At 39.4% G+C, this 16,103-nt stretch overlaps 1 protein-coding gene across 2 annotated transcripts in view; it reads left to right on the forward strand.

Moving 5' to 3' along the window:
• The window catches only part of pcgf6 (polycomb group ring finger 6), a 32,131-nt gene that overhangs the window by 9,758 nt on the left and 6,270 nt on the right, over positions 1 to 16,103 (forward strand). For both annotated transcript variants that reach the window (XM_008106577.3, XM_008106579.3), the window contains 3 exons: positions 2,582 to 2,690; positions 13,586 to 13,613; positions 14,805 to 14,903. In XM_008106577.3, coding sequence (XP_008104784.2) covers positions 2,582 to 2,690; positions 13,586 to 13,613; positions 14,805 to 14,903 — 236 coding nt within the window. The remainder of the gene's footprint in view (positions 1 to 2,581; positions 2,691 to 13,585; positions 13,614 to 14,804; positions 14,904 to 16,103) is intronic.

The following is a 16,103-nucleotide window of genomic DNA, read 5'->3' on the forward strand; positions in this document are numbered from 1 at the left end:
TAATTAATGTCATTAGATCAGATATTGTCTCTTGCTTGTTATCCTTTCTTGCATCTTTATGATAATATCAAAAACTTGCTCAAACTCATGAGAATGGTGAATATCAATATCCCAAGAATATGGCTAGACTTTCTAGCCAGTTGTTATTTGTAGTTGTTAGTATTTATATTATGTGCCTAGATTTGTGTAGTGCTTGCGCTAACATTTATCATAATATGAGACAAATAATAATAATAATAATAATAATAATAATAATAACTTTTTTACCCGCCTCTCCCCATGGCTCAAGGTGGGTTACAGCACAGTAAAAAAAACACAAATACTATTAAATGTTACACATTAAAATACAGTTCCATAAAAGATACATATCAAGCATTTCTATAAAATATACATTAATCACACAGGACAGACCAAAACACAGGACGTGAGTGTAAAATTCATACTTTCAACTGGCTGGGTAGGCCTGTCGGAAGAGATAGCTATTTAGATGGTTTTTAAATTCTGACATCTGATTTACCTGTCAGAGCTTCCAGCAGGTCGTTCCACAGACTGGAGTAGATGCCCCTCAGAGGACCTAAGTGTGCAGGGCAGATTGTATGAGAGAAGGTGATCCTGTAGATAACCTGGACTTAAACCATGTAGAGCAGTGGTTCTCAACCTGTGGATCCCCAGGTATTTTGGCCTACAATTCCCAGAAATCCCAGCCAATTTACCAGCTGTTAAGATTTCTTGACTATAGCATCTACCTGGGCTGACATTTGGAGAGACGGATCCAGGAGCACTCAGAAGGATTGTAACCCCATCCTGGGGTTGGCTGGTTGACACACCTCCATACCCAGATTAGGACCCTAGATGGCAAGCACCTCTCTTTTGTCTGGATTCAGTTTCAATTTGTTTTTCCTCATCCAGCCCATTACTTATAGGCATTTATTCAGAGGAGATACGTTATCCTTAGTTGGAGCTATTTTTGAAGGCATGGAGAATGTATTTGGGTGTCATCAACATACTGATAACTCCCTGCCCCATGCCTATGGATGGTCTTTCCCAAGAAGTTCATATAAATATTAAAAAAACATTGGAGATAGAATGACACTTTGTAGGATACCACATAACAGCTCCTTTTTTGAGGAGCAGCTATCCCTAAGTATTACCGTCTGGAACCTGCCTGAAAGGTATGACTGGAACCACTGCAACACAGTGCCTCCGATTCCCAGCCCCTCCAGGCATTCCAGAAGGATACTATGGTTGATGGCATCAAAAGCTTCTGAGAGATCTAGAAGCACCAACACTCCCCCTGTCGTGTGAAGGCAGAGATCAGCCGCTAAGGCAACCATAGCAATCTCAACTCTGTAACCTGCTCTGAAGCTGGTTTGAAATGGGTCAAGGAAGTGTGTGTCACCCAAGGCTGCCTGAAGTTGGAGTGCAACTGCCTTCTCAATCACCTTGCCCAAAAAAGGGAGATTGGACACTGGACTGTAATTATTAAAATCAAGGGAATACAGGGGGCCTTTTTAGCCATGGTCTAACTACTGCTTCTTTTTTAAAAATATGGAAAATTCCCCTCCCGAGAGATGCATTAATAATTTGTTGTATTTGAGATCAAATTGCATCTCTTCCCTGGACAACCAGCCAAGAGGGACATGGATCAAGAAAGCAGGTTGCCTTCCTTACTTGCCCCAGCAGCTTGTCCTAAGGAGAAGTCTAGGTGTTTCCCATCTTGTATTAAACAGGTCTTGAACTGTTGAGTGGATTCATAGAGGCCTGCTGATATACTAGATTTCTTCTGCATTTTCTTCATCCTTTGGATTTTAACGTTCTTTGTGTAGTGTTTAATGGATTTTCTAGATGTAGCCAACCAGTCAGTTAAGCTTCATGACCCTTTTATGTCTAAGACTCCTTTGCTATATGACTTGCTGGGAGTGCAAAATCTTTGTGTGGTGGGGTGGTTACTGGGCTCAAAGAAGAGGAGAAATGGGGTGAGGGGAATAAAAGCAGAGTAAATGTCATAACTCATGGAAGAAATACTGAAATAATTAATATATGGTCATGCAGTGAGTTTTGTGGTGAAGAGGAAGATGAAACCAATGTTTTTACAGCTAGGAGAAGATGCTGTGGGATGCAAAATAGGAAAAAGGAGGTCAACGTCACATGTCTGAAAGGGAATAATAGGAAACAGTACAGAAATAGATTTATCAAGTCTTTTTGTGTGGATAAATTAATGAAGAAATAAGATTATTGCGTAGATAAAAAAAACGTAAGGGTAGTAGAAAGAAGAACAGGTAGAAAAGGAAGGAGGGAAGAAAGCTATTATAAAATAGTGAGGAAAAAAGGGATTGTCGGTGAGAAGTCTGAGTACACTGTTTTAAAACCAATGGTTGCTTTAAAATTTTAGCAAAATATTCTTTGACAATGGTTCTAATGATTTTGGCTCTTTTGAATTAGTAAGAGTGCATCTAAGCATTACTGAACCATAATAAAAGTTTATTCGGCTTTTGATTTGAGGTTTTATTATATTGTAGATGGCAAATGCTATCGTGTTGTTTTGCTATTTATCTTATAGTTGTATCCTTTTACATTTTAGCCGTACCAATACCAGTTGCTGCAGGCAGAGGAAGACCCCGCAAAGTTCTAGGCTCAATGTTCCGAATTCCCCCAGAACTTGACACATCACTACTCCTAGAATTTATTGGGTAAGTAAAATAAATTCCCCTCCCCCTGTTTTTCCAAACTGTAACATTTGAAAATGGGCCAGAAGAGAAAAGGACAGTACCAGAAAGCGGTCTTTGGGTACAGAATAATTTTAGAAGAGAAAATCCCAATGTATAGAAACCACACCTCTCTTTAACTGCTTCCTTCACCAGAGATAGATTTTTCTTGAATTTCTGATTTTTTTTTCTCTGAAAACTTTGTCAACGAATAGCATTACTATTATGTATTGTTGAAGGCTTTTCTGGCCAGAATCACTGGGTTGCTGTGAGTTTTTCGGGCTGTATTAGTATTCTCCACTAGTATTCTCTCCTGACGTTTCACCTGCATCTATGGCAGGCATCCTCAGAGGTTTGTTCAGAGGTCTGTTGGAAATCCAGCAATCCAACATTGCTATTTTTATAAAGGCACATTCATATTAGACATGCTATAAATGAGTTCCATTGTGTTTAGTGTGATTACCTCCAGCAAAATATGCACCAGATTTCAGACTAAGTTAACATGTCTTGGGGTCCATACCATTATCTATATATATAAAATGACAAAGTTGTTTGCGCAGTGACTATAACAACAAAACTAAACATCCCAGAAATACGAAATTTGGCAACACAATGCAAAAGGCTTGCCTCCAGGTTACAACAACACAACCACACCACAAAACCACAATCCAGACCCACAAAACTCACAACAACGCATCATGCGATAACTACACAACTAAACGCCCCAGAAATACAAAACTTGGCAACACAATGCAAAAGCCTTGCCTCCCAGTTGTAACAACACAACCACACCACAAAACCACACAGGACCCACAAAACTCACAACAACGCATCGTGACTATGACAACACAACTAAACGCCCTGTAAATACAAAACTTGGCAATACAACGCAAAAGCCTTGCCTCCTGGTTGTAACAACACAACCACACCACAAAACTACAATCCGGATCCACAAAACTCACAACAATGCATCGTGACTATAACAACACAACTAAACGTCCCAGAAATACGAAACTTGGCACACAACTAAACGCCCCAGAAATATAAAACTTGACAACACAACGCAAAAACCTTGCCTCCCGGTTGTAACAACACAACCACACCACAAAACCACAATCCGGACCCACAAAACTCACAACAATGCATTGTGACTATAACAACACAACTAAACGCCCCAGAAATACGAAACTTGGCACACAACTAAATGCCCCAGAAATACAAAACTTGACAACACAACACAAAAGCCTTTTCTCCCGATTGTAACAACACAACTACACCACAAAACCACAATCCGGACCCACAAAACTCACAACAACGCATCGTGACTATAACACAACAAAACGCTCCAGAAATACAAAATTTGACAACACAACGCAAAAGCCTTGCCTCCCAGTTGTAAGAACACAACCACAACACAAAACCACAATCTGGACCCACAAAACTCACAACAACGCATCATGACTATAACAACACAACTAAACGCCCCAGAAATACAAAACTTGGCAAAACAATGCAAAAGCCTTGCCTCCCGGTTGTAACAACACAACCACACCACAAAACCACACCGGACCCACAAAACTCACAACAACGCATCATGACTATAACAACACAACTAAACGCCCCAGAAATACGAAACTGGGCAACACAACACAAAAGCATTCCCTCCTGATTGTAACAACACAACCACACCACAAAACCACAATCCGGACCCACAAAACTCACAACAATGCATCGTGACTATAACAACACAACTAAACGCCCCAGAAATACAAAACTTGGCAAAACAATGCAAAAGCCTTGCCTCCCGGTTGTAACAACACAACCACACCACAAAACCACACCGGACCCACAAAACTCACAACAACGCATCATGACTATAACAACACAACTAAATGCCCCAGAAATACGAAACTTGGCACACAACTAAACGACCCAGAAATACAAAACTTCGCAACACAACACAAAAGCCTTGCCTCTCAGTTATAACAACACAACCACACCACAAAACCACAATCCAGACCCACAAAACTCACAACAACGCATTGTGACTATAACAAATACAACATTTGACAACACAACTCATCCACCTCCCCAATCCCTACATTCACACTTGGCCTCCAAAAAAACAATTACAATAATAACAATGACAACAACAACAACAATAAGAATCAACACCATCACAGGCAAGAAAGAGCCAGGCACTGAGGCTGAGAGGCCAGTCAGTACTACACTGGGCCTCCAAAAAACAATACAGTAGCATCTAACTTATCCAACCTTCATAATCACTACAACAACAATAATAATAAACACCTACACAGGCAAAACAAAAAAAGACTATTGTACCACAATAAAAATATAAACCGCACTCAGCAGAATCAGACATTACAATTAACAACAAACCAAAGACAACAGGGATCTCAAGCAATTATCAATCAACACAAAAATTGAAGAAGGTAACAGACTTCAAATACTACTACTAATGTGAGTATAAAGAAGGGTGGAGGTCACAGCATCAATACAACATAATGTAGACTGACCAACACCACCAGACTAAGCCACAGCAACGCGTGGCCGGGCACAGCTAGTTTAATATAAAAAGAGTCTTAACTACTGTAATGCCAAGATAATATTTTTATAAAAATCTGCATTTTGAACCACTAGGGGGCAGTGACAGCTGTTAACGTCTAACAGTGTGGTATAATATCTAGAAATATGTGAATTTTCAAAATGAAACTACAGTAACTACAAACTGGCAGGCAATCATGATTTAACTAAAATATAATTGTGTTATATTTTTATAATTTTAACAAGCCAATATTAAACTGTTGAAAAAATTAATTTAGATGAGATGGAAGCAGTTAGCTAAATACCCTAAAAGCACAAATCCCATCTGATCTTGTAAGCCAAGCAGGGTCAGTCATGATCAATACTTGGATGGAAATCACAAACAAATTCCAGGTGCTATAGGCTATATTTCAGAGGAAAGAACTGGGAAAACCATCTCTGAGTGCCGAAGAAAACCCTGTGAAATTCATGTCATTGCTACTGTTCTGTTTTCCAGTCAGCAAGCATTCTATTAAGTTGATGGCCACATTTCAGGAGTTGTTGCATACTTAATCCAGTCCAGGTCAGTCACAGTTTATCCAGTAGGATGAAGGGAGGAGCAGGAGAGTGGTCATCAGCAGAAGTCATGAAGCCAGTAGTCCAAAGAAACAGTCAGCTGGGAGCAATAGTCCTACATTAAAGGCAGTCCCAAAACTATTACCAATCACCAAGACAGGATGGTTGAAAACAACAAAACAGCCAGGGAACTGCATAGGAGATTTATAGACTGCTATCTTAAGACACCAGGTATCCAGTTCGTCCATTAACAGCCACTTGAATCATTGCAATCTTTCCTTATTACTTTGTTGCTTTTCAATGTCTGCAACTTCCTGCTGGGGGTTAGCTCCTTGGACTCAGAGAGATCATTGTCATCATGAGGCATAGATTACTAGCAATTTGCCGCCTCCTCTGTGTCTGAATCTTCAGACTACAGGGGATGGGCTATGATGGCTATAAACTGACAGACAACCTGAAGGCATGTATCCATACAAATGACAAAATTACTCCCATTTTGAAAATCTTTATTTTTAAACATTTGATACATATACCTACCGAAAGGTTATTAATGTTGACATATGCAAGCATGTAGTTCCTTTAACATTTGTTTACTTTATATTTTGTGGTATTGTAGTTTCATATGGCTGGTCCAAGAATTGGGTTACAGGTTACAAAATCAGCTTTCTTTTCTTTCTTTTTTTCCCCCTTTTTAAAGCTAATCTGTCAGACAGGTTATTGTGGGATGTACTTGTCTGCCTTTTTCAGAAAAAAAAAATCAGTGATTTTTTTTTTTTTTTTTTTTTGCTGAAGGTATTCATGTCTAATACCTTCATACTAATTTCATACTAATTATTCCATGGTGCTTAAATCACTCTGGTAAAACAGCTAACAAAATAATGAAACAAAAGCTTCTAAACCGAACCCAGTGTTTGTTTTATTTGAAATAAAAGAGAATTAGTTTAGCCATAGCTAACTTGATATTTTTAATATTCTGTAAGGCGGTCTATATACATAGCTAGTGTATCTATTTGATATGTGTATGGATCCAAGTCATTGTGCTTTCAACAGAAAAAGGGTAATTTAAACTTTTGTTACCTTTGTATAACTATATTCTAAGGAATTTCATGTTTACCTTTTAAAAATGTATTTAAAGTCATTTATAATATTTCTGCAGGAATAACTTTTAAAATGGTAATCCATAGGAATAATTTTATAATTAACTGCTTTCAAATCATCCGAATTAAATCTTCCAGCAGTTAAGTCTTTCCAGTGGTAATGAAAATAAATAAGAGTAACTAATTCAGGAATGGAAAATAGAATTGATAAAACAACTTTTTTGTCCATCTTTTAGATGTGGATATAGATAAAGCAACAGAGCTAAAACGTTTTGAAAGATAAAATTCTTGTCTGTACATTTAGGTCTCTTTATCAGCAAAAAGGAAGTTAATGTTCTGAAATGCAATTTTAAAGTTGATTACATTTATGATTGTTCCACTCAGCTCTCAGTCTTGCACGTATGCCGTCAGCCTTTCAGAGACTTTTTAGAGCTAAATATAGCAATTCAGGTCTGCAAGGCTTTAAACTACGTGTGTAGCTCTGCTAAAATCAAGCTGACTGTTTTTCCTAATATAGAATGCTTCAAACCAAAGCTAATGTTGTCAGATTATATTAACATTGTAATGATGCTATTTGTTTCTGTGACAATGCAAAAGCTGCTAGTTACATAATTAAGAGATCTTTCCATGTACAATTGGAATATACTGGTCTGGTTTGGACATATCTCAGATCGAAAAGCAGAAATATACACAAACTTTCTGTCTGAATAGTCTATCCTTGCATCAGCCATAGAATTAATCCAAGTAGTGTTCAGTTTATCATAGCTTCCTTTTCTTCTGTATTAAGAAGCTGGAAGTATCAGAAGTAAACATGATCTTAAATCACTTTCAAGACCTCAGCTTGTTTTGATCCTGTCAAACATAGCTTTCTGATTCAGAAATATTGAAAAATTTTATATAATTGAAGGCTTTGTGGGTTAATGGCATTTTACCAGGAGGAAAAGTATGGTAAGACAATGAAGTATAAGATATAATTTTTAATGTAATTGTTTATTGAGCCAAAATATGTACATTTAAGCTGGTCCATTGTTTTTAATAACATTTATTCAACGTGCACTCATCTAAAATTTACAATAAATACTTTATTGACATGAAGTTTTTGATCTAAATCTTGAAAGTTGATATTGTTAATATAATAATGACACTATGCTGCATTATTTGCTTTCATCTGAGATAGTAGGATTTTGAAGCAGTGTTGAAATGCTGTGATAAGCTAAATAACATGTTTTTTAAAATTATGTTGAAATCAGACAGTATGAAGATTAATTGCCTGCTACATCTTTACAAGACAAACTTGTCCCTTCTGTGACAGATGCTTCTTGGGGCATGGTGGAGGCGGGGAGTGAGTTATTATGCAACTCAGGAGAGACAAGGACACATGACATTATATGAGTAAAGGAATTAATCCTTTGATACAACCTGCAATTTCTTCTTTGCCTCGTCTATGAGAACCTTCTCTGAGTATTAGCTCTTTTGGACCTTTCCTACCAAATTCCTACTGCTCATCCTACCTTCTTCAATTTAGCATCCTACTTTTTTCAGCAGTCAAAAACCAAAAAACAAAAATAGAAATGCCTGTCTTTTTCTCCTTTTTCATTTTTCTTTCACCCCCAGGGTGCATGTTAAGGGACAAAATGAGAATTCTTTGAAAGCAACAGTCTCACTCAAAACAGCAAGATTGAGACCCAATAGCTCACCTTTCTTGTTGCAGCTACAGCTTTGCACTCCCTTACCATCAAGTTAATTAGGCCAGAGGCTACCAACACAGTATTGTCCATAATTGATGGGCAGAGTGAAATCTTAATTGTGCACATTAATCCCCTCGAGACACAGAGCCTGACTTTGTCCGCAGTCTAGCCTTGTCATGTAGCAGTGTTGCAGAAAGGCTCAGCAAAGCAGAAACAAATAAACAAAGAAGATACATCCTTAGCATTTACAGTCTTTGTGATTCCACAAACCCACCCTTCCAACTGATTGCCAAAATGCAAATCATTTGTGAGCCTTCTTCCTCTTAGTCCCTTAGAATTATAGACTTGGAAGAGATCCCAAGGGCCATCCAGTCCAACCCCCTGTCATGAGGAAATACAGCACTTGCAACAGATGGTCATTCCGTGTCTGTTTAAAAACCTCCAGAAAAGGAGGCTCCATCACACCCTGAGGCAGCTGTTACCATCAGGAAATTCTTCCTAATGTTTAGGTGGAATAAATCCAGTGTCTTTATCAAATGCTACCACGTGGACTTGTCCATAATTGTGGACTTTGACAGGTGGATTCTGAAATCAGTTGTTGTTGTTGTTGTTGTTGTTGTTATTATTATTATTTATTCATTTCTATCCCGTTTTTCTCCGGTGGGTGGGATTCAAAGCAGCGTAAAGCATATAAAATTCATACAAATACACTGAACAGCAATACATAATCAATTAAAACATCATATCCCAATTAAAACCCAATTGAGATATCAAATAAAACAATTTTAAAAAACTTACAACAAGCACCATATTAAAGATATCCATAACCTCTGGCCACTGATGTTATTTGTCAAATTATTATTTTTAAAAAATTGACCACAATAGGGGGGATGGTTTTACTCTTTTGTAATGGGCTCATGGTTGAAAATTTTACTGTAAGAATATTTGTCTGCTCTGGGAGATCTTTAAAAATTATTTCTTCTCCTGCCCAGCCTAGTTCGCCCTTCACCAGAAGTGCTAGACATCCACTTGGTCTACCGTATTTAGCCATTTTAATTGCAGGCTTTGTCCATCCTACAAAACCAGGAATTTGGATTGGTTGGTCTGAAGCAGGGGTCCCCAAACTACGGCCCGCGGGCCACATGCGGCCCGTCGGAGGTATTTATCCGGCCCGCGGGGCAGTAGCTCCCTCCTCCTCTGCCAAGAAAGATGTGTGTGGCAAGGAGAAAGAGGAAAAGGCCTTTCCCTTCTCCCTCGCCCCGCGTGCACCTTTCCTGCTGCCGCTACCGCCGAAGAAGGAGCACGCAGGGCGAGCGAGGAGGCAGGGAAGATGAGTGGCTTTCTCGCCTCGCTCGCCCCGCGCGCTCCTTTCCTGCCGCCGCTGTCGAGGAAGGAGTGCACGGGGCGAGCAAGGAGAGAAAGCCACTCACCTTCCCTGCCTCCTCGCTCATCCCGCGCGCTCCTTTCCCGCCGCCGCTGTCGAGGAAGGAGTGCACGGGGCGAGCAAGGAGAGAAAGCCACTCACCTTCCCTGCCTCCTCGCTCGCCCCGCGCGCTCCTTTCCCGCCGCTGCCGCCAAAGAAGGAGCGTGCAGGGCGAGCGAGGAGGCAGGGAAGGTGAGTGGCTTTCTCGCCTCACTCGCCCTGCGCGCTCCTTTCCTGCCGCTGCTGTCAAGGAAGGAGTGCACGGGGCGAGCAAGGAGAGAAAGCCACTCACCTTCCCTGCCTCCTCGCTCGTCCCGCGCGCTCCTTTCCCGCCGCCGCTGTCGAGGAAGGAGTGCACGGGGCGAGCAAGGAGAGAAAGCCACTCACCTTCCCTGCCTCCTCGCTCGCCCCGCGCGCTCCTTTCCCGCCGCCGCTGTCGAGGAAGGAGTGCACGGGGCGAGCAAGGAGAGAAAGCCACTCACCTTCCCTGCCTCCTCGCTCGTCCCGCGCGCTCCTTTCCCGCCGCCGCTGCCGAGGAAGGAGTGCACGGGGCGAGCAAGGAGAGAAAGCCACTCACCTTCCCTGCCTCCTCGCTCGCCCCGCGCGCTCCTTTCCCGCCGCTGCCGCCGAAGAAGGAGCGCGCAGGGCGAGCGAGGAGACAGGGAAGGTGAGTGGCTTTCTCGCCTCGCTCGCCCCGCGCGCTCCTTTCCTGCCGCCGCTGTCGAGGAAGGAGTGCACGGGGCGAGCAAGGAGAGAAAGCCACTCGCCTTCCCTGCCTCCTCGCTCGCCCCGCGCGCTCCTTTCCCGCTGCCGCTGTTGCCAAGGAACATAAGCACTGGGCAAACAAGAAGAGAAAGGCACTCACCTTTCCTGCCTCCTTGCCCGCCCCGTGCGCTCCTTTCCAGCCACCGCTGCCACAGAGGAACTTAAGACCTTGCTTGAGGTACCACATTAAATGTACATTGGGGAAAATGGCACACTTCGTTTTGTATTGCACAGAATGTATCCAGTGGCAGTTTCCAAAATGAATACAGAGGCACATCTTATAGAAATAGGTTAACTGTGTTAGTAGGTGGTTGAATTATGTTGGTCAGGGATGCTTTGATTGTTTTGGTGCACAAAGGCAGAAGGGGGTTGGATTAGATGGCCCAAGGGGTCTTTTCCAACCATTTTAATTATGGTATTATTATTATTATTATTATTATTATTATTATTATTATTATTGACACAAAGACAGAGTATGGCACAACAAACGAGATATATATGATGGATTATTACTATCATTGTATGACACAGCAAACAAGATAGATATGCTGGATTTCGTATCACAAAATCACAAGTCGAACACTTCCCAAGTGTCTAGGACTGTGTGATGTATTATTATTATTATTATTATTATTATTATTATTATTATTATTATTATTATTATTATTATTATGACACAGCAAACAAGATAGATATGCTGGATTTCGTATCACAAAATCACAAGTCGAACACTTCCCAAGTGTCTAGGACTGTGTGATGTATTTTCGGATGATGTGCGCAGATCCCATTATTATTATTATTATTATTATTATTATTGAGTGACTATCTGTCAGGGGTGCTTTGATTATGTTTTGTTGCACAAAAGCAAAAGGGGTTTGGACTAGATGGCCCAAGGGGTCTCTTCCAACCCTCTTTATTATTTTTATGATGATTATTATTATTAACATTGAGGCTGTATTTGTTCCCTTTTTGTTTGTTTTTTTACTTCATAATAAGATATGTGCAGTGTGCATAGGAATTTGTTCATAGTTCAAAAAAAAAAAAAACACTATAGTTCGGCCCTCCAACGGTCTGAGGGACCGTGAATTGGCCCCCTGTTTAAAAAGTTTGGGGACCCCTGGTCTGAAGCAAGGAGCCAGGTTTCCTGCAGGGCCAAAATTGAGTTCTCAGCCAAAAAGTCTTGCAGTTGTGAACAGATAGATTTTCCTGCTCACTCTGCTAAGTTCCATGTAAGCAAATTGGGGAATAGATTGTTATGCATTTTAGTCAGTCTTCCAGTGTGGTGATTTTATCAGGTTCCCAGCTAATGCTGCCATTTTTATTATGTTTAAGAGAGAGGCTAGGCTTAATGTCAGATACCCATGTTGTAGTGTCATTTTGGCCTAGTTCATCAAATTCAAGATATAGGAAGTTCAAGTATTCTTGTCTGGATCAGTTTTTTGTTTTTAATTCTCTGTCTGTTGATTTTTTATCTTCATTGTGGAATTGCATGCAAGGCTCATTTGGTTTATTGATTGTTTTACCACCATTCTTTGAGACGGTGTTTGTGCGCTTGGAATTATTGTGTTTGGACTGCTGGAGCCAAGCTGCTTTCCTACACTGAGGAAAGAATCTATCTTCGTCTGCTGCTTCTTTTGAAATTCATGGCAGTTTTCACTAGGATCATTGGCAGATTTGGTTACTCTTGGTTCTCTGGGTGTGTGTTGGGACTTGTAGTGCAGGAGCCAAGGGTGTCGGTAAATTCGAAGGACTGTTTAGCGTGTTAAGTAGGTCACCTAGACGTTCAGTTATTACTGTTTGCTCTTCCTTATTTAGCTTTTGGAATGTTTTGAGAAGTGTAATTTTGTCTTCATCCCATATTGTTTTTACTCTGGTAGCAGGTGGTAAAGCTCTTTCAGAATTTGTGTCAGTAGTCCAGTTTTACTGTTTTGATACTATTTCTTCCAGTTATATTGTTCAGGAGGGTGTGAATGATAAGTTTTCCCCGAAAACCTTATCTGAGGATTAGAGGGGCAATTTGTGATGGTGGAAACTGACCCACTTTTTGACACGTGATTTTCAATAAGAGGCCTTATTCCAGTATCCACGAACACACTGTTTATGAAAATTCCATGTTTATGATGCAAATATGAACGCATAGAAAGTAGAAATTAGTAGAAGTTATCAAACTGGCAGTGCCTATTTTCATTCGTCTGGGAAGGCCTGGCTCCACAGAAAGGTTTTAATTTGCGAACGAAAGGCATTAAGGAGGGGGCTGATCGTACCTCAGTTGCTTCCATTCAATAAGACATTAGCTGTGGACACATTCTTTATCTTTATTAATGATATTCCAGGGAATGGTACATTGGTACTTATAAGGCTTGCTTTTGGGGAAGTCCAGATGAGGCTCCATCCTTGAGGAGACGGATGAGAATCCTACATACATTTTCACATTTTTGGGCATTATTGCATTTGCCTTTACATATATTGGGTGGAGTCCCTTGCATAAACTTCTCTCCCTTTCTGTTCCACATTATCTTCCTATTTCCAACTAGAATAATTCCTCAAAAGATGGTCGCTGTGCTCATAGTAAAGGTGGAGGCAAAGAGCAGCTTTTTAAAAAATATAACATCAAATGACCGTTCCTTTTCTGAACAGTGACTAGAATACAGCCTCTCTCGGATTTCCCCAAAGGGAACATTTATAATAGCTGATATATAATGGCATTTTGTTGATTTAGTAGCTAAGAGATGCAAATACAAATGCAATGTAAGACATATTGATTGCATTAATTAATTTCTCTTTCAGAGGTAATGATCTCTCTGGGAATTTTAAGGTAAATATGTTATTAAAATTCTATCTTCCTGTATTTTATTTTGATAACAATCATAATTAAATGTTGCATTATGAGAAAAGGTGATTCTATCCTGGAGTAAACTCTGTTTATAAATCCATTATTTACTGGAGAGTAGGAAAGGTTTTAAAAAACAGGGAAGTACAATATATTAGTTTGCATGACCAAGCAATAAGGCACAATGGGAATTGTTAGTATTGAATTACCAGACTGTTTGTCTTCTGTGTAAATTGTCCACATATTAAACTGCCCACAAAGTTTCACAAGCACAACTAAAAATAAGATTATTTTTAAAATTTGAAAGCAAGTTTAGAAATGTATATTAATGCTTATGAGATCCAATGTGAAACAGAAATTATAGTCACAGTCTTGGGAAGTCAGGTATAACAGGTATCATTTTTGGATCTGATCCTTCAATATGGTCTGGTTGCAAATCCCATCTTTGTTTGCCTCCCCAGTCTTGAACAAATCTGCTGCATATCATTTAGACTACAGCTCCCATTAATCCTAACTAGAAAAGTGAGAGACGCTTAGAATGAAGTCCAGTGATATCTGGAGGGTGCTACAATTCCTTCCTTAGCTGCTTATACATAAATTATACTTTTGAACAGATACCTAGATTTTCAGAAATCTGCTAACTTTGCATTACATTAAACTAAATTATGCCCTAAAGACAAACTAGAAATGATAAAAGGAACGGGCAAAGGTATGCTCTTGTCTCTGGTAGTTTAAAATGACATACTGCTAGGACCACAGTTCTTTAGTCTTTCGTTCCCGTATTTTGATCCCTTACTGCCTTTTAGCATTCCAATTCACCTGCCTTATTGCTTTGATTACATTAGGTTGCAGCCTATATTCCTATGCTAGTTTTCTGTCTGTTGTATTTTGGTGTATGCACAATGCAAATTGATGGCAGTGACCTTACAAAAGAACAACTAAAGTGGTCTTCATTCATTAAGAGAAAGAACAATAATGGTACAACCCATTAACCTTTTGATTTCATTCTTTAGTTTGTCAAAAACAAATGATTATGTTATGTTCAATTAGACTTATTGATTTCAGCCTTAATAATGTATGGACTTGGAATAGATTGTGTAAACGATCTTGATTAGAATTTCTCGTAACATTGAGCAGAAATCTTACAGTATGAGTTTCACTGCCTCCTTCTTGCAGCCCCTCGAGAAGAAGTTTATACGTGTTTCAGGAGATGCAACAGTTGGCCATGTGAAGAAATTCCTCTGCAGAAAGATGGATCTTGATCCTGGCTGTCAGGTATGCAGTGGGATAGGATAACTCTGTCATACGCTACCCTCACCATGTGCTAAAATCCTTTTTGTAATAGCAAGAAATTATGTTATTCGTGTGATGCTTTTCAGAAGACCAAATTTGGAAAAGCCAAGTTTGATACATTAAAATTTACATAGTCAAGTAACAAAAAGCTGGCACAGTGGAAGAAACTAAAGCATAAAACATATAATAGGGCAAACTAGGCTCTTAGTTTCTAATGGTTTTAAAGTAAGGTAGAGGATGAAAAACCACTGGTTGGTTGGTTGATTGATTGATTATATGCCACCTTTCTCCTAGAATGGGATTCAAATTTTGTTCAACTTGAATTTGAAAAATTGCTATGAGATCAAGCTTTAACCATGTTTTAAAAGCATATTTACTGACAGATCTCTAGCTCCTCTCGTTCTTTTTTTTTTTTTCTTCACACTGGAAAGTGCTGCTACATTCCTTTTATCTTTCCTTCCTCCTCCCTTCCTTGTTTTATGTTTCTATAATGAGAATCAGTGGAGAAAAGGAGTGGCAAAGACAACAGAATTTACAATTCACTGCTTTAGAGATTCTAAATCAATTTATAGAAGTGTTCCTTTGTGACTTGCCTGTCTAAAAGCACGTACTGTTTGAAAATGGTATTTGGGGAAATAATTGGGAACAACATGGTTTTAAAGTGTCTTCTTCTAGTAATATGAATATTATTAAGCCAAATATAGTATCTCATTTCCAGTAAATGCACAATGAGGATAAAGAATAAATGGGAGAGTTTGGGTTGACTTATTAGAATAAAAAGTAGGTTCACCAGGTCCCTTATCAACTTTCTTTCCTATGCATATCACAAAGGTCAATGTGTTTCAGGTGTTCATTTCTCAGATATTTTTGGAATCAAGGCATCAGAAAACAAAGTAAGCAAATTGTTATTTAGGGATGTAAATAATGTGTCTCCTTTGAGAAGCAAACAGTACTGTTTAAGACTTTCAGGGACAGGATAGAGAATTTCAGTTGGTTTGGATTTTAATTGTATTCACCTAATTTTCACTTTTTGAGCTAACAGACAATCTGCAATACAAGTGTCCTTCACACTTCTCCAGATTATTCAGTGCAGTTGAGATCTTTGTATATAAAATCCTTTCTTTGGGGGATTTCACACAGAAATGCCTGCAGAATTGCATTCATTAGAAGGATATGTGAAAA

The sequence above is a fragment of the Anolis carolinensis genome, chromosome 3, assembly GCF_035594765.1.
Source record: "Anolis carolinensis isolate JA03-04 chromosome 3, rAnoCar3.1.pri, whole genome shotgun sequence".
NCBI lineage: Eukaryota > Metazoa > Chordata > Lepidosauria > Squamata > Dactyloidae > Anolis > Anolis carolinensis.